The sequence below is a fragment of the Mucor mucedo genome (genome assembly GCF_025094135.1).
Source record: "Mucor mucedo strain NRRL 3635 chromosome Unknown EV154scaffold_88, whole genome shotgun sequence".
Taxonomy (NCBI): domain Eukaryota; kingdom Fungi; phylum Mucoromycota; class Mucoromycetes; order Mucorales; family Mucoraceae; genus Mucor; species Mucor mucedo.
The window spans coordinates 101,386-126,374 of record NW_026252372.1 but is presented as its reverse complement, the minus strand read 5'-3'; the positions used below and the strand labels follow the sequence as shown (position 1 = coordinate 126,374).

Sequence of the window (24,989 nt, the reverse complement as noted above, 5' to 3'; positions counted from 1 at the left end):
ACGTCGACAATGGAGATGGTTAACAATGCGCACGATATAAGCTTTTTTTGAGTGGCAAAGCACATTCCTTACACCCCCTTGTTCCCCATTATGGCTTAGAGAACCCCCGAGGAGGTCCTCATTGTATATTTTTACCTCTTTTATACATGGTGTTGAATTTTTCATCCTGATCTGGTGGGCAGAGCATGTGCATGTCTTTTGTTAGTTTAATATTTATGTTCAACATAGATGCACACTTGTTCTTTAAAATGTCAATATAAAAAAAGAGAGAGAGACGGATATGTAGTACTCAGTCACAAGAGGATGACTCTAACCCTATCGTATCTCCCATAGTTAACATTAATGAAAAATCACTACTCGAACAAAAACGACTCGTGAACACACAGAATTGAAACGCAATTTTTTTTTTTATTATTATTTACAATTGACTTGATGGTATATGCGTACAGATAAAAATAAGTTATTTGTTGTTGCCACCGCCGAGAGCACCAAGGGTTCCTTGAAGTACACCACCGACAGTATTGACAGTTCCACCTAAAAGACCACCCAAATTGGCAGTCGTTTCTTCAATGAGTCCTGTATTTTGTTGAGCTTGACCTCTAGACTCGAGTGAGTCGCTGCCAAAGGTTTGTCCGACATTTTGCTTGGTTTGACCAACATATTGGTCCTTCTTGGCTTCGTTGGTAGTGGGGAATGACATCTTTTGTTGTTTTATATAAATTGATTTAATTATAGAATTATTGCTTTTGGAACGCTACCGTCGTCCTTTTTATACCATTTTATAAAAAAAAAATACTTTACGTCATGTTTTCGTGGAATCATGCCGTCATGGTAATTTCAGGTTCAGTCTAATACGCTAATTTTATTAAATAGACTATACGTGAATATTACGTTTAAACACGACCTAGTAGTAACCGTTTATGATTTAGTATTCTAGCTTCGTGTATTAACTTTGATAATTTAGCGTTGCATTGTTACCCAAATATACTCTGATAGATCTAGATCGCCAAAACTCAAGTGATTTATTTGTTACGATTTTTTGTTTTGTCCAATTCGCATGTATTATTCGACCATTCTTATAATTGTTAAACTCTGTAACTGGTCATATACCTTTTCCAGTTTATATTATACATCATGGATTATACTAACCATAAATCTGCTCTTGAATACATATTACTCACAAAAATGTTAAATTTAGCAAATTGGTTTATGTTATCAATATACTAATTTATGAGCAGCTGACCATTGTCTAAGCTGGTGGAAGGCTGTAACAAAGACGGATTAATCCAAAGATTTAAAGAGGTGGATACCAATGTCATATGTCTTATATATTTGCGTAACACAGCGAACGACAGTGATTTTATTAGGCAGAGAAGAGACTCTAAAGATCGACTCATAAAAGGTTTACAAGGGTAAAGAATAATCCAAAGACATTCGCTTTTTATCTGGAATACATTATCCAGCTGAAAGCACAAGTGGTAACAATTATACTCTGTAGTGAATTATCGCTGCATGCTGGATGGCAAACTATTACTTTACGGGCCGATAATTCAGTCATCTAAATCTGGAGCAGTTCCGAATCTCGCAAAAAGGCTGTCAGTATGTATATGGGATGTTGATTCTTCTCTGTCTTCTGCCAGCTATATGTCTGCTTCCGCTACTGGTTCCATATCGACTACTGTGACTAAGAGTACATATTCAGGTAAATTACAGGTCAAACTGATATTTTTGAAGCATCAAAGTGTTATCCTTCGTTCATAAACAGTAGTTGAAATAAACAAAAGACAGTAAATATAATAAAGTGACTTAATATAAAATCCATTGCAAACGGGACTTCCTGCTCTTTTTAGTCATAACAAACGATGGTTTATTTATTTCATCAAGCCAATGCAGAAACGCAGACTGAATATTTGTTTAATAAAGATGAAACCATAATGGCATTTCAGCCTCTTTTATCCCTTTGGCAAAACAAACCTTAAGTTGATTTCATATTTTTTTTTTTATAAAGAGACTATGATATAGTACACAATGTATCTAAGTACTTTTAGTGTCTATTGTTAAGCACATAGAAAATCAAACTAGAAAAGACATGATAGCCTGTACTACTTTATTTGAATAGAAGCATAGCAGTTTTTTATGACAAAAAAATTACGGTTATAAATATCAAGGATAGATGATTCGGGAAAAATATGGAACGCATTAGATGAGTTGATATGATGTAATCATTGTAATAAACATGTCGTGAAGTTATTACCTCCTTGCAGAGTATACAAATATTAGTCAGAGGGATCAACAAAATAACAACTACAGCCATTGACAAGAGCGAAATGTATTAATAACTTTGAGTCCCGGTCTATTAGACTACAGTCACTTTATTTTCTGCTCGCCATAAGGTGACCCACCTTAAGATTAGCCTTCCACGATTTTGAAAAAACCAAGTGGAATATTGTGTGATTCATATATATTATTGATTGATCAGCCATCATAATTTGATATGACAACATTTTTAGCGTTCTAATCAATGATAATCGATGAATTTTCCGCTAAAAATCATTAACCGATCTACAATTTCATCGTTCTAAAAGTAATAATTTTATTTGAGTAGACATTATGTCTATATGGATTTTGAGTTTAAGCTGCTCATGTTATAGAACCATTTTCTTAGATCTTTTGATGTGGCGAACATCTTTGAAGATGACTACTAGCAACAAAGGCTTCCTTTTGGCAGAAAAAGGCGGGTACTAGAACCAACCAAAATTTTGTCAAATAAACTGCGGTTAATAAAAAAGATATTGAGCCCAATGTCAATTATTTTGGTAAGCGTAAATGTGACAAAGTTCATGACATAAGAAGAAATAAAAAATAACCGTCGCTTCGGTTGTTAGATCCAGTGCCTTGAACGACGGCTTATCAGATCGTAACTTCAGGAACCCTTACATTAGTGTTGTCCTGACAACTTTCGCTTGATATAATCAAAGGATCTTTTCGATCTTTCTAAAGAAAATCCAGTGTATTGTTGATACATCATCGTATTTGAGATGATGCCCTTTAAAATATATCGTTTTACGAAGGAAATTACTCAATCCACGGATTCTTTTCTCGGGAACTGCCCCTAAATATAATAGGGCACATCTTCTCTTTTCACTTTTTAATCATTTCAACTCGTGGTGCTTACTTTCAAAGGGTTTTATTCAATCTCAACACGCATTATCTTACAACGTAGACTGATAGAATGGAATCAGTCATCTTTCTGCTCTCTTAACATGTTGACGATGCGGAGTTTTACATGAGTTCTGTTCCATACACAAAAAAAGTAGATAATTGGACTGAAGGCGATAGGTTATGCAATATCGGATAAGTCGGCTACAGATAGCATAGGGCCAGATTGAGTCATTATAAAAGCAACAGTGGTGGTTGGTGAAAAGAGAAAACTGGATTTTTACTAAAATTGGATGATAGATTAGTCGGAGAGCTAAATTTAGTGATGGCCAAACAATCACATTCTTAGGTCCTTTCTACATACACACGCCCCAACGTTTAAAAAAAAGGTCTCATCGGGTGTTACTTTATAACAGGTACCGAAAAGGTACATTTAAGCTTATCCGGAATCAAAATAAATAGTCAAATGATCATTTGTTAGAGAAAAATGACGTGTATGCGCATTAAAAAAAAATAAGATGAAGGGTTTGTATTTTGACAGATTTCTTCTTTTTCATTGTAATGGTTGTATGTCTTAAAAGAATAACAAGAAAAATAAAGTGCACGGTGAACTTTTAGTGCTGTGACACTCCGTTTGATATTTGTCACACGTTTTTTTGGAAAATGATAACATTATGCTTGATTAGGGAGAGAGATCACTCATCCTATGGAAGCTTTTGAAAAAAAAAAAAAAAGCCACCCCCAATCTAATGCCATCAGGATTTCTTGTGTATTCCGAGAATTATTTTTCTAATGGGACCGTGCACCGACTTTTTTTAATTTATATGTTTTTTTTATATTAATCAGTAAATAAACCCACCCATGACAAACGTCTTTTCTTATCAAACATCAATTCACTGAAACCATATGAAAGTAGACTTTATCCTTTGTTAGAAACTACTTTTGAAAAGAAATAGCTGCATTCTTTGTACGCTGATCCGGGACTCTTTTTTTCTGTAACACACTTACACAATGTCTTTATTTCCAGGTTCCGACCCAGCGACTAATAATAGCTTATCAGTGGGGGGTTAGCAATGTCAGCTTTTATTCTTCAATGTTGAGTGCCAACTTTTGGAAGATTTTCACATGCCAATGGAGTATAAAGAAACCGATATTTAATTCTCTCTCCCTCTCCCTCCCTCTCTTACTTTCTCTCTCTTTTTTCTTACGCATTCATGAGTTCATTTGTATCTTCAATTTTGCACAGTTCAGCCAATAAAATAGAATCTGTTTCTTTTGGATCCAAAAAGAATAAATCCAAACAGCAACAACAACAAGGCGATGTATTAGGCTCTCGATTGGCAATGCACGCTTCAACACCTACTCTTTCCAATAACACATATTATTATCATCATCCCCAACGAAGCCATAGTACAGAGTATGTACCCGCAGCACCTCCACCCTATGACACCCAGTTGAATTTACATCATAGTAGTCCCGTACCTTCACCGAGCACCTCATGGACATCAGAGATGAGTGCTTTTGCCGAGAAAATTAAAGACGATGTAGCCAGCTCCTTCAAAAGTACGAGTAGCAACAAAAAGTCTACTTCTTCCTCGGCTATTGACAGACATAGCATATCGCAAGGAATGAAGCTTGTATCCATAGCGGCGGATGAATATGAACAGGGCAATGAATCCGTAGCCCTTGGTATTTATCTTACAGGCATTGATAAGATCTTGATGGCTTTACCAAGTAAGTAGTGCTTATCTTTTTGTTTTGTTTTTTTGTTTTCTATTTATATTAAAAAAACAAACCCCTTTGTTATAGATAAAACAGACATGAACACAAAAATGGCTATCCGAGAAAAACTTCTTGATGTGGAAGAAAGGGTTGGGATTATTAACCTTGCTACATCCCAAAAAAAGCAACAACAACAACAACAACAACAACAACAAAATAACCAGCCCGAAGATTATAGTGGTAGGAATATCATGACAAATACATTTCTGTTATCGCGGATTGCTTCCACTATCAGCACCATTAGCACCAAAGCTTATCAGTCCACATTGATCGAGACAAACAATGAGAACACACCAACTGTAGTTGTGACAAGTACGCCAAATGTCCCTATGGATACAGGCGATGCTATGACAAAGTTCAAACGATTCGGTCAATATGTCATTCAAACTACTGTGACATGTGCGGTCTTAATCAAGCGATCCCCACTTCCAGGTACGTAAATAAATAATTTTTGGGGTTTGATGTGAGACTGACTTTTTCTTTATTTAGACATTCTTTCGTTTCTTTTCGGGTACTTGTTCCAACTCATGATTTGGGTGGATTCTGAATATCACATCATGCAAAAGGCACAAGCAACGAGTATACAATGCCTCAAGTTTGGCCTGCAGGCAAATGAGCAGTATCGGTTACATGAGTTTATATCGGAAGGCCTTTACATGATCTTTGCAGCTGGCTTAAAGGCCACGGTTGCGTTTAATGAAACACCTGCATATGATGTTAAGCAACAACCCACTGCCGTAATGAGTGTAGCTCCCGAAAGAGTCGATCCTCCAAAGACATGCTTGCCGACTGTCTCTCAAAAGGCCAAGTCCTCTCCTTGGGTGTGGTCGCCATGGTAACACATTTCACTATTATCATTTTATTTCATCATAGACCCCTCTCCCCTCTTTTTTTTTTTACATACATTTATACACATATAATTCCTTTTGTACAGTTCATAATAAACCTATTTCTTCTTTTTTTTCAATAAAAAAAAAAAAAAAATTGAGAGAGACTATTTATTTAGGAAATAACACCATTTTTCAACATCGAGTCGATTAATTCAGCCAAGGGTTGTACTTCCTTTTTTTCTAATAAATCAAATTCGCGAGCAAACGAAATGAAATGAGCAAACAGTGAATTGAAATGAGGTTCTTCGTTAAGGGCCAACACTTTATCATAATGGTCATGATAGATGTGTGCAAATAACCTAAATAACTGACTAAACATTTTTTTTACCACAGAAGGTAATTCACGAGGGAAATCTGGGCCTGAATTGAATATATAAGTGTGTGTGTTCAAGTGGAAAAGTAACCGTGTATGCATTTCTTACCTGCTTTGGTGGGGAATATGGTTTCATCGTTCAAGATGTTTTGTATACTGGTGGTCATATAATCGATATACTGAGGTGCGGGGAGTTTGACTTTTTTTGATAATGAATCTGACCATGTATATTCCACGCTAAAAAGAAGCGTCAGAGGGGGGGTATTTTATGTGTGTATATATTTTATACCCTGGGCCGGCAGACATGGTTGGACATGTCTGAGACGTACAAAAATTGGTCATTGATCCGTAAAAGAGGTTAATGTGATTGAAGAATTCAAAAGCTGTACGATGTAAAAAGGTCTATTATTCCATCTCTCTTTTTTCTTTCTTAAATATACGCCTTACTGTTAAATGCCAACCATTCGTTTAGGTCCACATATTTTGGTAATTCGACAATGGTTTTAAAATTGCCTCTGACGAGCATATTGTTAACATGAGGATTAGACAAGTATAAAGGTTTAGAGGACATGCTAGATCCATGATGACTATGGGTTGTGTTTAAAGATGATGATGACGATCCTGCTGATTTGTGCTTGGAGGTTTTATTTCCTTTTTTACCGAAACTACATGTTTCTTATTAGTATATGGTACCATATTCTCTTCTATTTCCATATATACCTAAAGCCAAGGAAATTCATCATGTCAAATGTGGTTTAAACAGAAAAAAAAAAGAGAGTAGGTAGAAAGCAAAAATAAAAAACATGTATGGATTCGCTTGGGTTGTGACGTTTTTCTTTTTTGCACGTGCATGAATCTGCACCCTCTGGCACATATTCCCCCCGATTTTATAAGGGTCTTCTTTCCCCCGACTACTTTTGTTTTGCCACAAGATCGGTTTCAACAACTCCCTCTTTTAATTAATTTTTTAGGCGGGTTGTTCTGTCCACACTAAACATTGATCATCTTACGTTTTTAAATTGCCCATTGCTATTTGAGCTGTCATTCAATGCTTGAAAAATAAGACCCGGGCTCAAATAAACTAAATTTACTATTTAGGCAATTCACAGAAAACAGAAAAAAACACGTACTTATTTCAATTTTTCAGTCTGGTACTTGATACTTGGTGAAAAAGAAGAAGGGATGAAAGGATAGAAATATCAACAGCAGGAGTTATAAGGTTAATTGTGTCCAAGACCGTGCTTAGAGGAGGCTAGACCTTTTTTGAGAAATGTGTGTTTCATTAGATGTGATTGAATTTGTCTATGTACCTTTCAATAGAAATAAAAATGTCCAGAGTAGTGAGCATATCATTCATAACTAAAAACACGGATAAAACTAAAGAAAGCTTTTGACTTGCAGCATATAAATAGACCTCTCTTAAAAAGACCTTCTTCACATTTTTATACTTCTCTCTCGCTCACTTTCTCTTATTCTTTGTGTTTAGGTCTGCAGGTGTATGTATATAATGTTACATCTATTGATTGTGTTTGTGATATGTTTTATGTACTCGCAAGCAGCAGTGATCCAAAAACGTTCATCCACCTACGAAGGTGTCGCTACGTACTATCTAGTTAACAAATCAGGTCGTCCTTCGTGTGGCGGAAGATACGATTCAAATGCCATGGTGGTTGCACTCTCTCATAAACGTATGCAAGGTCGAAATAACCCATGCGGTGAAACTATTAAGGTGTACGGTGACTATGGTTCTGTCACGGTCCAGGTCGTTGATACCTGTGCCGGTTGCGATAAAGATGATATTGACCTTTCGCCCAAGGCATTTGCAAAAATTGGTCAAATGAATGAAGGTGAACTCGAAATTGAATGGTCCTTCAAATAGTCTCCCTTCATACCCCCTTCAAATTAAATAAATTAAATATCTTTCTGCGCCACAATCGTTGCTAATTTACGAGGAGTGGCGTACCGCAGCATCTGGCGGGATTTAGAAATAAATTGGGCTTATAAAATTATCATTTTATTAGTGTGGGTATTTGTTTTAACAGGGTTAAAAAATGTGGGTTTGTGTGTGTGTGTGTGTGTTTATAGGCATAAGATGGGAAGATTAAACGCTAAAATAGATCATAAAGCATAAATATTTTTTTTCTTACTTCTTCTTTCCGTGAACGCGTTCAATTAAATGAGCCACAACGGAAGGATCAGCCAAAGTGGAAATATCACCTAAAGAATCTTGTTCACCATTAACAATCTTTCGGAGAATACGACGCATAATCTTGCCAGATCGTGTCTTGGGAAGATCATTGACAACATAGATACGCTTGGGTGTAGCAAAAGGTCCAATCACTTTACGAACTTGCATGGACAATTCTTTATCAAGACCCTCAGAATCTTCCAAGTTGGGCTTTAAGCAGGCAAAAGCATGGATACATTGACCTGTTAAATCATCTTGGCCTCCAACAACTGCTGCTTCTGCAACGGAGTGATGAAGAATCAAGGCAGATTCAATTTCGGCAGTGGAGAGACGATGACCGGATACATTGATCACATCTAAAGAGAAATGAGCTTGTTAATAAAGTTGTATAAAATATTAAACCAAGAAATCTTACCATCGACTCGTCCACGAATAAAGATGTAACCATCCTTATCTCTGGTAGCACCGTCACCTATAAAGTAATTAAAAGGTTAAATATACATTGCGTCTAGCCCTTTTTTTTGCGTTTTCAGTCTTACCAGTGAAGTAGTGATTCTTGTAGGGGTTTAAGTAGGTATCGAGATAACGGTGATGATTATTATAAACTGAACGAGCCATAGAAGGCCATGGCTGACTGATAGCCAAGACACCTGTAACATCATTTCCTAGCAATTCGACACCACTAAAAAAAGTAAAAAAAAAAAAAAAAAAAATTAGTACATTGCTTTGTTTTAACGCAGGAGAGACTTACGTTGTGGGATCAAGAATGACGGGTTTAATACCAAAGAAGGGGAAAGTGGCAGATCCAGGCTTAGTAGCAGTAGCACCAGGTAAAGGAGTAACAATGATAGAACCAGTCTCTGTTTGCCAATAGGTATCGACTACAGCACATTGACCTTTACCAACCTTTGCATTGTACCATTCCCATGCTTCAGGGTTAATAGGTTCACCGACAGAACCAATCACACGAAGACTGGAAAGATCGCACTTGTCGACCCATTTGTCACCCAAACGACGAAGTGCACGAATAGCAGTAGGTGCTGTGTAGAATTGTGTGACCTTGTGTTTGGCAACTAAGTCCCAGAAACGGCTAGGGTCAGGATAGGTGGGCGTTGATTCGAAAAGAACGGTGGTTGCACCAAGTGCAAGAGGACCATAAACAATGTAGGTGTGACCTGTGATCCTATATGTACAAAATATGAATGGTGAGACACATAATATAAACACAAATAAACATTCCATACCATCCAACATCAGCCATACAAGCATGAATATCACCCTCATGATAATCAAAGACATATTTAACGGTTGCAGCAGCACCTAAAAGATAACCACCGGTAGTATGCACGACACCCTTAGGAGTACCTGTAGAACCAGAGGTATAAAGCAAAAAGAGAGGATCTTCCGCATTGACGTTGGTAGGAGGGCAATAAGGGCGAGCCTTAGCCATCTCGTCATGCCACCAAAGATCACGACCGGCAGTGAAAGGAACATCAGAGCCTGTACGACGTAAGACCAAGACATGTTCAACAGTGGGTGTGCCCTTTAAAGCTTCATCGACAATACGCTTGGTAGCGATATTCTTACCACCACGTCTACCTTCATCAGCAGTCAAGACAACACGAGCGCCGGCATCGTTAATACGGTCACGAAGAGAATCTGAGGAGAAACCAGCAAATACGACAGAGTGAACTGCGCCCACACGAGCGCATGCCAACATGGCATACACAGCCTCAGGCACCATTGGCATGTAAATGGCGATATTATCACCTTTACGTACATCCATAGATTTCAAAACATTGGCAAGACGTGATACTTCTTGTAATAACTCGCGATAGGTAATATTACGGACATTTTCAGGCTCATCACCTTCATGAATAATGGCAATCTTTGTTTTTTATATATATTGTTAATGCAAACAATTTATAAAGCCCCCCTTAAATTTTTGTTTGTTACCTTGTCTGGCGTAGCTAAAGCATGACGATCTACACAATTGACTGCAACGTTAAGCTCACCCTCTAAAAACCAAGCAACGTCGCCTTCAGCAAAACTACCGTTTTGGACGGTTTGGAAAGGCTTTGACCATTGTAATAATTCACGAGCCATCTATTGATAGAGAAGTAAGTATTTAGGGATGATAGTATATAATAGATTAAAATAAGACTTACGTCTCCAAAAAACTTGTTGGGATCATTAACACTTTCTTCCCACATTTTCTTGTATTGAGCCATACTGTTGACAAAAGGAGTAGGGACACCTTTACCCAATAATCTGGGAGGAACTGGGTAAATTTTTTCAGCGGGAGCAGCTACTACAGTCATGTTTTTTTAATAATATAAAAAAAAAATTAATAAAGAAGAAGAAAAGCAAAGTGAATCTGGTTTTATAGTTTTTTAAAAAAAAGATGGGGAAATATGGATTAAGCAATTCATGTGACCCTAATTGACTTTGGAGAGATGACATAAGCCATGTAAAGAAAAAGAAAAATCACACACACACCTTTGTGTAATGTTGATTTTTCCCCAGATTTTTTATGAGAGGAAGAACTTTCCAGTTATTCTTAATGGGATATGAATTTGAAAATAAAAATATTCACATCAATAAATAAAAATGTATATGTAAATGACCATAAATGGCTTTAAATACGTGGGTAACACACATCATCAGATGATTTCCCCATATTTTCGCGGATGAATATATAAATTTGTATATTCAAGCGAAATTCAATCGTATTTATTTGTACCGATTTGAACAATTGATTGACATGTCGAGATATTATGAATATTGCTTTTAATGCTTTCGTCAGGTCATGTATATAGTTATATTTCTTTTTCTTATTGCACACCGTTATCGCGCAAATATAGAAATATTCACACGGACAGTGCAAATTTCTCATTGCCCGTATAATGTAATAATAAAACCGACTTTTTCCCTTACCCCACAAACTCGGATCAAAAAAAAAAAAAAGCTTGATGGAGCGTGGGGAATCAAACTCTAACCCAGTTACACCATACATTGTAAGCAAGGAAGTATATATTAATCACCTTATTTTTTTTTTTTGCTTTCTTTTTATAAAGATATCAATGGGTCATGTTTACAAATGACCACACATTCCATCATTTGAGAAAAGCTGGTTCCATTACAATATGAGAATAATATGGATTTAATAAAAAAAAAGAAGAAAATGAGTATATATATATATTTTTTTTTTTTTTTTTTTTTTTTTTTTTGTGTGTGTGATTGAGTGTGATTTGTTTTTGGCTTTAATTTGGTCCTAAAGGTTCATAGCTCCAAATACGAGCACGATTATCACCGGATCCAGTAGCGAACATGGGTTTATGTCCTGGGCTAGTTGCGACAGAAATAACTATAATTGTACAAAGAGTAAACAAAAAAATGTTTGTGTTGCCTCAAATCCTATTTGATTTTCCTTACCTGAATTCTTATGACCTTGGAGCATAAATTGTGTTTGTCCGGTACGAGGATCCCAGAATTGAACACCACGATCCTTTGAACCAGAAACAATCCAATTGCCATCAGGTGTAGTAGCAACAGATAAGACAAAGTCTTTATGACCAGTAAACACTTGAATACAAGCACTCTTACCACGTTCACCGCCGTAACCTCTTTCTCCTGTACCCAATTGCCACATACGCAGCGTTTTATCTAAACTACCGCTCACCAAGGTCTTACCATCTGGCATAAAAGCTACGGAATAAACGCTATCCTTATGACCTTCCAATCGTTCCAATAATTGTCCCGTTACAGCATCCCAGACACGTACAATCTTATCCAAACTACCGGCTGCCACAAGACGACTATCAGGTGAAATGGCTACACTGGTGACGCCCAAGTCTTGTTGATCAACGTCATTAATACGAAGCTCATGTAGACAACGAATGTTTTGCCAATCCCAGATACGAGCAGTACGGTCCCCTGAGCCTGAAACGAGAATACGTCCATCGCGACTGAATTCTAAAGAATAAATGTCTTGCTCATGACCTGACAAAATACCTCGAATACGTTTCTTTCCAATGTCCCAAATCTAATGTCCGAATGGTTAATTTGTCTCTTTTACTTCATTTCTCTTTTTTTTCTTTCTTAAATACTTGCCCTGATTTGCTTATCTTCAGCACCTGTAGCCAAGTATTTACCATCAGGACTGAAGCTGACGGAACGGATATATAAATCACCATCACGTCCGGCATTTTCATCTTGCAGGATGCTATCAAAATAGAAATGGTATAAGAAACGTATATAATGTATCTGAAGACAGACTGAACTCACGCAACACGTGTAGCACTTAAGGTATCATAGATATAGGTAGCTTGGTTACAACCAGCAGCAAGGAAGCGTCCATCAGCACTAAACTTGACACAGCAAACAACACTGCCGTGGTCAAATGTATGAAGAAGATCTACCTTGAGATAACGAGTAGCCTTTGGGTTGAATCTAATCAATTGTTGTTAGTTTTTTTTAAATAACCAGTTGGTAGGAAAAAAGAGGTACTTACAATGCAAACCAATCTTGACCTTCTACCTTCATATTAGCTGGCACATTCTCTGGGTTGATATCTCCAAGGGCCTCTGAAGCGGATGCATTATTAATAAGAGGACCAGCCCCAGACTTGACAGGATTTACTCCTGTTCCTCTAGTAGAAGCAACTATGAAGGAAACAATTATTTAGATTGGTATGCTATAGTAAAAGTATGTGTAGACTTACGCTGTGAGGGTGGTGGAGCATTAGAAGGAAGAGGAGAGCCTCCATTCATGTAAGGTGTTCCAGCAGAAGGGTGAGGTGGTACTGGTACTGAAGAAACAGGGTGAGGTCCAGTTGGAGGTGGAGGTCCAGTTGGAGGATAAGAAGAATGATGTACTGGAGGTTTAGACTCCATTAAAGAAGGTGGTGGTGGTTGTTGATATCCAGTAGGTCCTATTATCAAGAAAAGATCAGCTCTCTCAATCTCTATCTATCTCTATCTCTCCTTATTTCTTATTACCACCGTATCCACCGCTACTAGCAGGAGGTTGAGGAGGTACGCCACCATGTTGAGGGTGAGCCTAATCTTTTAAAGTTAATCAATCTTTTTTTTTTTTCTGAATTCTTCAATTTTACCTGTTGGTCCAACTGTTGACGAAGTCTTGCAATTTCCTCTTCATATCTAAAAAAGGGAAAGCATTATTTAAAGAGAATACAACAACATCAGCCAGATTACATACTGTTTTTTGATTATTTGTTGAGTTCTTTCGAGATCAATCAAGTTTTGTTGAAACAAATTCATTTCTTGAATCTGGTTATTCACTATTTAAAAGAAGGGTACGCGTTTTTTCATCATTTAGCTTGGACGTATCTTCATCAGACAAAAACAAAAGAATGACTTACTTTTATGTTCGTATTCATCTCTTTGACTTTTACAAACAATGACTTCTTGAGCTAATTGATCATATTCACCTTTTACGGCATCTAATAATTCTATTAAACGACTTGGTGTGGGTGGACCCATAGGTCGATGATTATAAACAGACATTTCCTTTGATTTTTTAATCTTGGCTAATTTTTTTTCTGTAGTGTGTTTTGAAAAAAAAAAAAAATTGTGTTTATATAATTGTTGTGTTTAAACTCTCTCGCAAAGCAAAAAGGGAAATTACTATTTTTTTTTTTTTTTTTTTTTTTTGGCTCGTGCGACCCTTACCTGGAAGGGGGGTTGAGCAAGTCACACGGTAGAATAAGTAACCGGATCGTCAAAGGGGAGAGAACTTTACATCACCATGGACAAGCAGGATGCTTACATCAGTTGTAGTAATAAGTTACGCAGAGACATTTGTCCACATCACCATGGAATACATGTTCGCCGTTTAAAAAAATATCTATCAATTCAGAAAAAAGTGAGGCGCGTTTTTGTACCACGAGCACTAAATGGCATATCAAAAAAGCCAACGTAAAAGAAACAGGAGGGGCGGGGGTTACCATAGGGGATATAGCCTCAAAACATTTGTTATGAAATATGTGAATCATAGGGTCCACTGTTATGTTGTTTTCAAATACTAAAACTAGTAGAAAACCTAGAATAGTTTAAGGTTTGTTGCAGATTAATTCTCAAGTTTTCACCATCAATTAAGCCTAAAGCGTTTATTGTCTGTCTAGTGTTCCATCTTGTTTCCATCATTGTCATGGGAACACAATCTCTATTCATTATCTACCCCTTGTATCAATAAATTTGGACCTGTATTATTACCTTGGCTTGTCGTTGTTGACAAAAGGTTCTTATATATCATTGAAAACTATCAAGTGGCATTACTTGTCACTATGTATTTTCAGGAATAGTTATAAATATCCAAATAAATATCAGGGACTTGCTAGAATGTCAAATTTATCTATATTCATTTGCAATATGTTCAAAAAACAAGTGTGAGACCAATTAGCTGCACGGGCCAATTGTACGTGAACGACGTCCTTGGTTGTTTACCAGCTTATTGCGGCTGAACTTTACCTTGAATGGCTAACAACAATTAGGGAATATAACGATATAAAACCAGCAATGGTCGTATCAAGCTTTTGAATAACTATGCCGGTTCAAATAGTACCTTCTCCTTTTTAGCAACACTTCAAATTCTTTTATGAAAAAGAAATACTCCAGAGATCTAACGGGACACTGATAAAAATGGACGAGATAACCAGAAAGTGTGAAAAAACGGATATCAGCATGTCACCATAAGATCAAGAGTTTTCGAAAATAGATGGAAACCCTCTTTGTTGGTTCATAATGCCTGCAAGCTTCAGAACTAAAGCTTAAGTATTGACCACTCGTTGTAATGTTTATATTTTCAGCCCTTTAGAAGAACAGCAATTTGGCTCATATTTGTGCTTATCATATGTCTATCACGTGCATAAGCGTATAACTCTAATTATACATGCACCATACTTTTTTCATTTTTTCATTCAAACGATTCACACCAATATTTGGGTGGAATCCTGTTATTGATCAATACGTTTTGTTTATAACAAACCAAATACAGTTTCGAGAACCTTTTGACAGGCAAACTGATGAGGAGATCAATGCGGAATAAACAGCGACAGGTTATCACGATTGGGAATGGCTTAGTGAGCTTGAACAGAAGAATTTTAGTGTCGAAGCCAGAGGAAGTGTCTCCTCATTTGCCGAGACTATGTCTATCAATGAGCGTGTAGTCGAATTGAGAGCTACGTTTGAAACAAAGTTTCCTGTTTGAAAAACGTTTATTGACAAAGATACGGCAAGATTGGAAAAACATTTTATCAGTAAAGCTAGTAATATCCCTTTTGAGTTTTTCAAAAGCGATTAATCATACGTATGTTTATACTACAAAGTGACGCCAAAAGAAGGCAGAAACCAGATTTGCTGGCTTTCTCTCAATGAACTTACCACTGAAAAAAGTTCTGTGACACATACTCGATAACAAAGACTGTACAGGCGATTTTGTTAACTTTACAACCCCATTTTTCCAAAAAAAAAAAAAGAAAGAACAGCCATACCAATACGGTCAAACATTACAAATATCACCTCGAATCGGTATTCACTTTAGAAGAGAGACTCATCCTTATTGATCTGTCTTTGTGTTATAACTGGAGACAAGGAAATATTTCTCTAGTTTTTATAAAACGAGTAATAATTCAATGATAAAATAACAAACGTCTTTTACACCAAAATATACTTTAGAGCAGGTTAATCCAAGAACTATCGAGCTTCGGTATAATATTGTAAGCCAATGGAAGGCCGCAGGTGTGAACTTAAGACAGAATTGTGTTTTTGTAGACGACAGACTGGCTTTAAGTCACAGTTAATGAGAGGTCGCGCATGGTCAAAGGTAGGAGAACCAGCCATTGTAAAAGTTCACGGAGACAGTCATTTATTAAAACAACAGGTAATTCAGATCCCTCTACAACATTTTTTTTAAAATCGCCATAAGGGCAATAGGCCCTATAATAAGAAGTTTTTCTGCTTCGCCAAAACTTCTTTTTTTTCTACTTGACCTTTTTTGGTTTGGCTTCATTTTTTTTTTTTTTTTTTTCACTCTCTATTCTTTCTTCATCTGTCAGAATCAACAATTTTTTTTTCCTGAAAGCTTAAACATCCGAATAAAACTCCTTGCCGATGCGTTACACGATTTGTATGATAATTACTGTTTAAAGAAATTAAGGTTCATGTTTTATCTCCGTCGCAGATGCGGTGTGGAGAGTGCAGAGCGTCAATAGGATTGAGTCATTGACTGGAAGACCAATCATGTTGTAACCCTGATCTTAAAAAAGCCTTGATTAATTTACATGGAATGATTGGAAGATCCTATTTTCATTTTTATTTTATTTTCGCGATTAAGTTTTCTAGTGAAATAAAAAAAACTCGATGGCATGTTGTAAGACCCCCGTGAGAATAATTAGCGTACGTTTTGTGTACACGCTAATAATACGTCATAAGAACAATAGCAGTAATAAAAAAGACAAACGAAAGGTGGGCAGAAAAACGTTGGTTGAACTTGAATTTTTATAACGAAAAGAAAGCAGATGACTCAACTATCCAAAACGAGTATATTCATCCCTATGATTGGAAGAAAGCTTTTTTTTACTGCTTTTGGTTTCGAAATTTATGAGACAAGGGCAATTATCGGGATTGCCTGACGTTTAAAAAAAAAAAAAAAAAAAGCCTTATAATAGTCCTCTTTTTTTTCCATTTTCGTTTTTCTTTCTTTTACTGTCTAATTAAATATATCATTTTCATATCCCTTTTATACAGCAAAGGAATTAGTCAAAAATGTCATTAGAAATGGTTGATATGGATAAGAAGGGGACCGACTTTCAAGAGGGACCCGTTACTTTTGATGCCTACAGTGGTATGTTAGCCCTTTATTTTATACATGGAGTTTGTGTGTGTTAACCCTTTTTGTTTTGGTAGAGGCAGAAATGGAATACTCCGAAGAGGGTATAATCGATGTAAACCGTGAACATGCTGGCTCATCATTTATTGCCTATTTTAATGTTGTGTGCGTTGTGGCCGGTACTGGTACTCTCGGTTTACCTTACGCCCTTAGATTAGGTGGTTGGATCGGTATTTTCATTTTATTTTTATCTTGGACCATGTCCATGTACACTGGTGTACTCCTTATTCGATGCTTATATGCAAATGGTAAGCAACGTCTTTCGTCCTACAAGGAAATCGCCACCACTTGTTTCGGTGCCGTGGGTGGCTGGATCACTTTCTTTTTGAACGCCTGGATTTTGCTGGGTGCACCTATTTTATATATGGTTCTGTCAGGTTCTAATTTACAACAACTCACAAAGGGTACAGCTGGTGAAATTGGTGTATTACCTTGGAGTATTGTGTCCTGTGTTATTATTGCCGTTCCCTTTATTTTGGTGAAGTCGATGAAGGAAGTTGCCTGGATGAGTGCCCTTGGTGCTCTTGCAACCCTTATTGTCGTTGTCATTGTCCTTGTTGTTTCATGTATCGATAAAAATACAATTCCCCCAGCTCACCACGAGTCCGTTATCTGGTCTCAATTCCCCATTGCTCTTAGTACAATCTCCTTCAGTTTCGGTGGTAACGCTGTCTATCCTCATGTTGAGGCTTCCATGAAAAAGCCCAAAGATTGGCCCAAGGTTGTTGCTGCTGGTTTAAGTACTTGTGCCGGTTTATATTTTCTCTCTGCTGTTCCTGGTTATTTGGTATATGGCGATCAAGTGCAATCCCCTGTCTATAACTCTATCAGTGATGGTGTACCCAAAATCATTGCTATTGTTGTCATGACCTTCCATGTGCTTTCCGCCTCCCCTATTCTTCTTACTTCCTTTGCCTTAGATGTGGAAGAAATGTTGAATATTACTGTGGAACGTTTTGGTAGAGTGAAGGAATTCATTATCAGAGCAGCCTTGAGAATCTTTATTGTTGTGTTTGTCGGTGTCATTGGTGCTTGTATTCCTCATTTCGATGATTTGATGTCCTTGATTGGTTCGTTTGCCAATTGTGGTTTGATCTTTATTTTCCCCATTCTCTTTTACTTCAAGTTGACAGGTTTCCGCAACAAACCTTATTATATAATTGCTTGGTGTCTCTTGACCATCTTACTTGGTGTTGTTGGTCTTATCTTTGGTACCATCTCTTCTATCCAAGCTCTTATTGCTGATTTCTCCAAATAGTTTTTTTTTAGAAAACATACCACTGTAAATATCTTTATTGTAAATAGTTCAAAAAAAAAAGAAGGTCTGGGGAGAGCATATTCCCATGATGTTTGAATAAAAAAGTTATTTTTTATTTTATTTTTCTACCAAAGAAATCGTAAATCTACTCCATCTTTTGTTGTCTTGTTTTTGTTATCTTCGTCTGTAATGTAGGCACTGAGTGCTCGACGCCAATGAATTGTCTTTCTTTCGCTATCACCAAACAGATAGGCCTTTCCTTCTAACCCTTCATGACTGTCAAGTCGCACAGGTTCAGTCAACATGGCAGTGTTTCGATCGAATTGTAACATGATGCCCGTCTTTCTTGCAATGCCCACATTATCACAATCGTCCATGGAAGGCTTACTAACTGCTTGTAACGGAATTAAGGGAATGATACTGATCGGCTCTTTTGTTTCCTATTTCCCAGTGTGTTACAATCCTTGTTCTAAATATATACGCACGTGGGGGAATAAACAAACCTTGTAAGTAAAATCGTGTAACACTAACTGATTATCCTCCATTGTAACCCAGTAACGTTTCCAAGTCTAATAATAATAAAAAAAGGTAAATTATGTATGCCCAACACCAAGGTATATTTACTTACTGGATGAGCCATGCCTCGAGTATACAGTGTCAAGAAATCGCCTTGTCTGCAATGATCCAGAGAGATCGCCAACTCTTTGGGATCTGACATGATATCATCATCGTCATTTTGTTGATATGACGATGGGTGTGTACTATTGGACCAAGGAAAGCGATGCACAACCGCAGGTAAAACCTCCTCTACTTTGATATCTATCAATAATTCGATATTCAGCCAACGATTTGCTGATTTATCAATGGGTTTTGTCAGACGGAATCTTGAAACGCCCTGATCTAACACATCCATCTTGTTTTCAAAATTAAGGCAAGTAAATCCAGCTACTGGTAGCTCCTGTGGTGGAGCTGGTTTGGCTACTGTCTGTAATGGCCAGATTCCTATTTTAGCTAATCCTTCACGAAGCATTGTATTTGTATGACGTGCCGCCACAATAAAGTTTAATGAGAATGGCTCTTCCACTTCACTGTACTTTTACTTAGTAACTTTTTTTTTTTTTTTTGAAAATATCAATAATGAATACTTACAATACAAGGGCTTCTTCTTGTGGTCTATCAGCACTGATGTTATTACCGACTTTACGTAAGACACCCTTTTTAGTGGCTAATGTAGCATTATTAAGTTGAACATGTAATTCATAATCACAGTCTGTGAATGAAATAAAAGAAGGGGTTTTTTAAAGGGTGAGTGTGATTATATGAGATTTAATATAAAGGATTATTAACATACCTCGCGTCGAGGCTAAATTGATTATTTGCATAACTATGTGAAAAATAGAGAGAAATTGTAATTAAAAAAAGAACATCTCTAAACAATAAAAATTAAGCGTTTCTTACCTCGACAATACATGATTCTTTTTGGGGTAACAAATGTCTTTTTATTAATTATCTCCTTTTTAGTGACTGCAGGCGATTTCTTTTCTAATTGAGTTCTAGAATAAGAATGACAGTGTTAGCCAATGTATAATTTTATGTAATATATATGAAGTGACATACTTCAAGAAGGCAAAATGGTCCGAATCCGTTCCGTAAATGAATTCCTTTGTATCCTCCTGTATTGAATCCTTTGTAGACAAGGTCGAATTGGAAATGGAAAGTACCGGAAGATTATGACGACTGATTAATACATTCCCAGAGGAATTATATTTTCGACTCATCAATAAACCCAAATTCTGTACCTGAGGCGATGCTAGTAATCGTTGAACGGGTAAACCTAACCAAGTGGCTGCACGTTTCAACTGTACCTGTCCCTTGGTTGCTGCAGCACGTGTGATTTTACTGGTAGATGCATACAAGGTACTGCTGCTTCTGAACTGCTCTACACTCTTTGTTAATTTCTCCACAGGATCATTGGGTAATGGAGGCAAAGGTCTGTCCAGAGCCACTATATTGGGACATGTTAAACTCTTTTGTCCCTGTTTACTAGATAAAATCCGCGATAAGGCCTGTTCTACAATATCATCATCGTAGTCCTCCTCATCCGTATCAGTTTTAATACTATGTTCATCGTCCAATAAGCGTTGTATGACACCATCAATTTCTGCTGAATCTTTCTCGGACAAAGACAATGAGGAGGAGGAGGAGGAGGAGGAGGAGGAGGAAGAAGAGGAAGGGGAAGAGCAAAGTTCAGGGGTATGGGATTGTTCTTGAGTGGTAGCGTGATTCATGATGGCCTTTTGGAAAAAAGCTGCCTTGAGATGGGAGCCCTTTGTTTTTTTGGGGGACAAAATCATGACCTTCTTTTCAATGGCTGTATAAGGACTAATACGTTTAGCATTACGTTGTGTTAGTTTTTTAAGAGAATCGGACCATCGTGTTATTTCAGGGCTTTGTTGACTTTGCTTTGTGTACATATTAAAAGATAATAATTAAAAGAGAGAGAGAGAGAGAGTGTTGTTATGGTAAAAAGTCTCGCCTTTTTGCACAAGTCTAATTCTCCGAAGTACACATTCTCGTATGTTTTTACTATGAATGATAAAAATAGATTCTTGTGTGGATCTTTTATACTTTAAAAGGAGATCGAGTAAACAAAGGGGTCAGAATAAATAAGTTGCACTCACTTTCATTCACATGAACCCCAAATATTGCAAATCTCTTTTGATCTGCATATTACACAAATAAGAAATTAGTTTAGAAAACGCGCCAAATTTATTGTTTAAATTATAAATGTATTGGATAAATGATTATTATAGGAATAATATAATGAATATGCTAACTATGATTTTTGGGTGTATGAATGTATGTAGTATATGTAGCTTTTTCTCTTATTTTTTGGTAACCTTGTTGGTTTTAGGACTACATTCAATAGTTACATCCTTCACATAGGCTCTGATGTCTTCGTTTTTGCGCTCATCCCACTATTAAGCAACTGTTTAGATTGATACATATGAAAATAATACCTTTAAAACTTACGTTGATGGGACCACGTGCCCATTGAGCAGTACCACTAACACCACTACCATCCCAAAGACCGATTTGAACACGACTATATGTAAAAAGAGTGTGTGTAAGATGTATGGATGCGACAATGTACATGTTTAAACTTACGCAGCACCGGTAGGATAGGCACCGTTAGCTTGTTTGCGAGTTTCAGTACGAATCTCCTTACCATCGATAGTCCAGATAATACGGTCGGGAGACCTTAAAGAAATGGTATGTGAATACAAACAATCAAAATAGCATATGTATACAACAAAAAGATAGTTACCAATCGATACCGTAGGTATAGAACTGATCACAAGCAGGCAATGCTGGTGGATCAATAGTTCTTCCGTTGACACCATAGACGATCTTTTGTCCCCAAAAGTAATTGCTCCTATAATAGACATTTTAGCATATTTTTAATTTTTTGCTTTGGGAAACCTAAGCTTACGTGATAGTCTGGTCACCGCCTGTTAAAATCTCGAAATCGATCTCATCACCATTATCAGCAATAAGAATGACAGCTGTGACAGCACCAGGAACATTAGCAGATTTGAGCTTTGCACTGAATTTACCGTATTGCATGTAAGAGGTAGCATTGAAAGTGAAGCCTTTGCCTTCATACTTGTTGTAAGGTACTATGATCATGAAGAATTATGAGAAAAAGGCGCATGCATTATTTTAAAATAACTTACAGTTTTCTATTGAAGAGTTATCAAACAAGCGTTGATGCTTTTCAGGAGCAGTGATCTTCATGACAAGTCCACCGTCAGGAGCAAACTCATAGTTATCTGCTGTAGAGCCTCGTTCCAAAATCCAGCCATCAAGAGAGTTTTGGAATTTGGAGTCGCTATTTGAACATTTTTGTAACTCTGCTCGACGCTGTAACTTGTCTGGAGCAATAAAATGAGCCTGAACAAGGGATGAAAAAATCGCAACTAAACCGATTGAAGTGAAGGGAATAAGCATACTGGGGAATAAAAAAAAAATAGAGTAATAAAAATATAATGATAAAAAAAAAAAAAGAATAGAGGAAAATAGTGCACCTTTTTATATAAAATTTTAATGTTTATTCTCAAAAAGGGAGGAAGGGGAGGGTTGAACAGAAGGAGTTCATTATTAACAATCATATTCAAGGAACAAAGGAAAAAAAAAAAAAAAAAAAAACTCTCTCTGCGTGTGTGTGTGCGTGTGCGTGTGCGCGCAAGTGATTAAATGTGTGTGTGTGTGTGTGTGTGTGTGTTTATGCCCCTCGCATCAAATTACTCTTTAAGTAATATCCCTTCTTTGTTACGCACACACGCACACACAATAACCAAATTAACCCTACAGAGTTAAAATAGGACCTCCTGAACCCGATTCTCGACCATAAAATGCATATCCAATTTCTACAAACTTTTTTATTATTTTCTGTGGCTCTTCAATTTGTGGGGGTGAAGAACGCGGGCTATTTAATTAATAATGAAGTGTTGAAGAATATGTTCCTAATATAAACATATTTATTCTTGTTCAGGCTCGGCAATAGCCCAGTAGCTACCAACAACGGGGATCTTGCTTAAAATATCTTTCTTTATCAAAGGGATGTCAGAACCCAAAAGTAGAACAGCAGAACCAGCAGCGGCACCCCAGGTGGCAAGGTTAGGAGCACTACAATAGTTTCTTATTTTTAGCTTTCTTTGTTTACTCTCTTTTTTTGTTGTTTTACTCGCAATATTAGCTTACACTTTGACAAGCTTCTCGGCAGTGATGAAGGAAATGTGGGGATTGGTGGCAATTCTGGCAACAGGCATTTTTAAAAATGTAAGAGAGAGAGAGAGAGAGAGTACTTAAAAGAGAAAAACAACACACACACACACACAAAACCCAGGACAAGAAAAAAAAAAAAAAAAAAAAAATGAAGTTTCCCCCGCCACCCCCAAAACGATGACGTCGATACTTTTTGTGTTTTATTTGTCATGTCCTGTCGTTTCAATGACAGATTTATTAAGTTGGACAATTTGTAGAGGATCGTTGAGACCAAATCTTGACCTTCTGGAAGGCATTGTTTTTGCCCTCTTGATATGATAATCTTTATTCCCGGAGAGATCAACAGAAACTGGCCTTGTATTTGTTGAAAAGACGGAATCTGTGGTGGTGGAGGTGGATGAAATGAAGGATTCTTGAGCTGCTGTCAAATCTAGCGATTTTTGATGTAATGTATGATGATAACTAAAAGAATGGCGAGCACTGGAAGACCCTTCTGGCCCTTCAACTGCTTCCGCTGTTGCTTCTTCTGTTGAGGATACTTCTTCATCTTGTTTTTGCGGTGGTACAACAGGAAATCTCGATGAATGAGGCATTTTGAAACAATGCTGGTGTTCCACCAAAAATTGAACTACTTTTTGTGAAGTCTTGTATTGGGCAGGATTCAGTGCGTGCTCAGGATCTAACAAGATACCAGGCGTAAATACTGACGCTAAATTAAACGTGTCCATTTTCGTAATGTGCACATTTTGACTGAAAAAAGACAGTAAATCTAGTAAATAAAAGAGCAAATATTGATGAGGTTCTGGTAATTGCTCAATTAGGTTTTGGAACTGTACAACTTTTTCTTCTTCAGAAATATTTAAAAGCACCACATTACGAAAGGGTTGGTAAAGGTGATTGACAATGACAGGTTCAGGTAAGTAATTCAGGAATCGTCGTAATACATTGGCAGCGTCGTGAATAGAATATCCTTTCCAGTCCAATTGTCGACCGTAATCGGGTGGTGTATTAAATATTTGCTGTAATTGTCCAATACGTTTAGCACTAATGGATGCGTTAGTTTAATTAATTCACCATGAAAATCAAAATTATACCTGCCACTCATGCGAAACACGCCCTCAGTATAAAGCCCTATAAAAAAGGCCAGTGTAAATATCAATTGCTCTAAATAGATCTAGTGTATGTCTACCTTGATCTTTAAGAAAAGAACCGCATTTGGCAACAATAACAGGAATAAAACCAAAGTATTGCACATCATTATCCACATAGGCGATCACTGCTCTTGCACATTTTAAGCTATTCAGTAGTGGTACACCAAATATTTGATCCTCTATTTTTAAACTTTTTTTTTCAATACATATCTATGTAGACTTTTTATTTTCTTCATTACCTTGCTTTTGATACACTGGTTTACTATTCGTATTATTGGTAACTTTCTTCCACCAGCTCTTGATAGGCGTATCTTTATTAGATTCAACATCCATTAGAAAAAATATGTATTTGAGAAAAGAAAAAAAAAAAAAAAGGAAAAAAGGGAAAAAAGGCAAAAATAGCCAAAAAAAAAAAAAAAAAAGTGTTTAAAAATAGCCAAAGCGGAATCCTAATATTTTCGCACGATCTTTACCACAGTGTATGCTTTTCTGATACTCACACAAGCCTGTTGAGTTTACGTCTAGGTAAGAAAACCCATTGTTAAAACCG

The 24,989-nt window shown here is 36.8% G+C and overlaps 11 protein-coding genes across 11 annotated transcripts; 3 read left to right on the top strand and 8 right to left on the bottom strand.

The window, feature by feature from the left end:
* Nucleotides 1–385: 385 nt before the first annotated feature.
* EV154DRAFT_518219 (uncharacterized protein) lies at nt 386–731 on the bottom strand. The gene has a single exon (XM_051602590.1). The coding sequence runs from the start codon at nt 698–700 to the stop codon at nt 461–463; it is 240 nt and encodes a 79-aa protein (XP_051454712.1). The 5' UTR covers nt 701–731; the 3' UTR covers nt 386–460.
* Nucleotides 732–4,502: 3,771 nt separating this feature from the next.
* EV154DRAFT_425996 (uncharacterized protein) lies at nt 4,503–5,381 on the top strand (the record flags this gene model as incomplete). Its single annotated transcript, XM_051596283.1, has 3 exons — nt 4,503–4,703; nt 4,743–4,893; nt 4,969–5,381. 3 exons carry the CDS (start codon nt 4,503–4,505, stop codon nt 5,379–5,381), a joined length of 765 nt encoding a protein of 254 aa, XP_051454711.1.
* Nucleotides 5,382–5,865: 484 nt separating this feature from the next.
* EV154DRAFT_518216 (Mob1/phocein) lies at nt 5,866–6,917 on the bottom strand. The gene is made up of 5 exons (XM_051602589.1): nt 6,865–6,917; nt 6,592–6,809; nt 6,434–6,527; nt 6,254–6,381; nt 5,866–6,191 (listed from the first exon to the last, which is right to left on the bottom strand). Exons 1-5 carry the CDS (start codon nt 6,885–6,887, stop codon nt 5,944–5,946), a joined length of 711 nt encoding a protein of 236 aa, XP_051454710.1. The 5' UTR covers nt 6,888–6,917; the 3' UTR covers nt 5,866–5,943.
* Nucleotides 6,918–7,651: 734 nt separating this feature from the next.
* EV154DRAFT_484257 (RlpA-like double-psi beta-barrel-protein domain-containing protein-containing protein) lies at nt 7,652–8,023 on the top strand (the record flags this gene model as incomplete). The annotated part of the gene is made up of 1 exon (XM_051598645.1): nt 7,652–8,023. One exon carries the CDS (start codon nt 7,652–7,654, stop codon nt 8,021–8,023), a length of 372 nt encoding a protein of 123 aa, XP_051454709.1.
* A 112-nt stretch (nt 8,024–8,135) lies between these two features.
* On the bottom strand, nt 8,136–10,691 carry EV154DRAFT_518212 (acetyl-coenzyme A synthetase). Its single transcript, XM_051602588.1, has 7 exons — nt 10,501–10,691; nt 10,289–10,438; nt 9,577–10,220; nt 9,084–9,515; nt 8,872–9,014; nt 8,748–8,804; nt 8,136–8,688 (listed from the first exon to the last, which is right to left on the bottom strand). Exons 1-7 carry the CDS (start codon nt 10,651–10,653, stop codon nt 8,288–8,290), a joined length of 1,980 nt encoding a protein of 659 aa, XP_051454708.1. The 5' UTR covers nt 10,654–10,691; the 3' UTR covers nt 8,136–8,287.
* Nucleotides 10,692–11,344: 653 nt separating this feature from the next.
* On the bottom strand, nt 11,345–13,979 carry EV154DRAFT_545002 (WD40-repeat-containing domain protein). Its single transcript, XM_051604631.1, has 10 exons — nt 13,716–13,979; nt 13,553–13,634; nt 13,449–13,494; nt 13,333–13,393; nt 13,056–13,265; nt 12,846–12,996; nt 12,620–12,784; nt 12,446–12,557; nt 11,768–12,377; nt 11,345–11,699 (listed from the first exon to the last, which is right to left on the bottom strand). The coding sequence occupies exons 1-10, from the start codon at nt 13,858–13,860 to the stop codon at nt 11,596–11,598; spliced, it is 1,686 nt and encodes a 561-aa protein (XP_051454707.1). The 5' UTR covers nt 13,861–13,979; the 3' UTR covers nt 11,345–11,595.
* A 3,047-nt stretch (nt 13,980–17,026) lies between these two features.
* EV154DRAFT_518206 (transmembrane amino acid transporter protein-domain-containing protein) lies at nt 17,027–18,637 on the top strand. Its single transcript, XM_051602587.1, has 2 exons — nt 17,027–17,197; nt 17,260–18,637. Exons 1-2 carry the CDS (start codon nt 17,119–17,121, stop codon nt 18,498–18,500), a joined length of 1,320 nt encoding a protein of 439 aa, XP_051454706.1. The 5' UTR covers nt 17,027–17,118; the 3' UTR covers nt 18,501–18,637.
* On the bottom strand, nt 18,626–20,788 carry EV154DRAFT_425941 (uncharacterized protein; the record flags this gene model as incomplete). Its single annotated transcript, XM_051596277.1, has 8 exons — nt 18,626–18,940; nt 19,004–19,069; nt 19,129–19,517; nt 19,601–19,607; nt 19,655–19,770; nt 19,852–19,884; nt 19,959–20,053; nt 20,118–20,788. The coding sequence occupies 8 exons, from the start codon at nt 20,786–20,788 to the stop codon at nt 18,626–18,628; spliced, it is 1,692 nt and encodes a 563-aa protein (XP_051454705.1).
* A 472-nt stretch (nt 20,789–21,260) lies between these two features.
* Nucleotides 21,261–22,511, bottom strand: EV154DRAFT_469161 (concanavalin A-like lectin/glucanase domain-containing protein; the record flags this gene model as incomplete). The annotated part of the gene is made up of 6 exons (XM_051597814.1): nt 21,261–21,478; nt 21,534–21,606; nt 21,669–21,761; nt 21,829–21,936; nt 21,994–22,180; nt 22,238–22,511. 6 exons carry the CDS (start codon nt 22,509–22,511, stop codon nt 21,386–21,388), a joined length of 828 nt encoding a protein of 275 aa, XP_051454704.1. The 3' UTR covers nt 21,261–21,385.
* Nucleotides 22,512–22,716: 205 nt separating this feature from the next.
* On the bottom strand, nt 22,717–23,376 carry EV154DRAFT_518202 (ubiquinol-cytochrome-c reductase complex subunit-domain-containing protein). Its single transcript, XM_051602586.1, has 3 exons — nt 23,265–23,376; nt 22,759–23,189; nt 22,717–22,736 (listed from the first exon to the last, which is right to left on the bottom strand). Exons 1-2 carry the CDS (start codon nt 23,330–23,332, stop codon nt 23,042–23,044), a joined length of 216 nt encoding a protein of 71 aa, XP_051454703.1. The 5' UTR covers nt 23,333–23,376; the 3' UTR covers nt 22,717–22,736; nt 22,759–23,041.
* On the bottom strand, nt 23,376–24,821 carry EV154DRAFT_518201 (Rho GTPase activation protein). The gene is made up of 4 exons (XM_051602585.1): nt 24,679–24,821; nt 24,478–24,618; nt 24,383–24,419; nt 23,376–24,332 (listed from the first exon to the last, which is right to left on the bottom strand). The coding sequence occupies exons 1-4, from the start codon at nt 24,770–24,772 to the stop codon at nt 23,489–23,491; spliced, it is 1,116 nt and encodes a 371-aa protein (XP_051454702.1). The 5' UTR covers nt 24,773–24,821; the 3' UTR covers nt 23,376–23,488.
* Between the last annotated feature and the right edge of the window lie 168 nt (nt 24,822–24,989).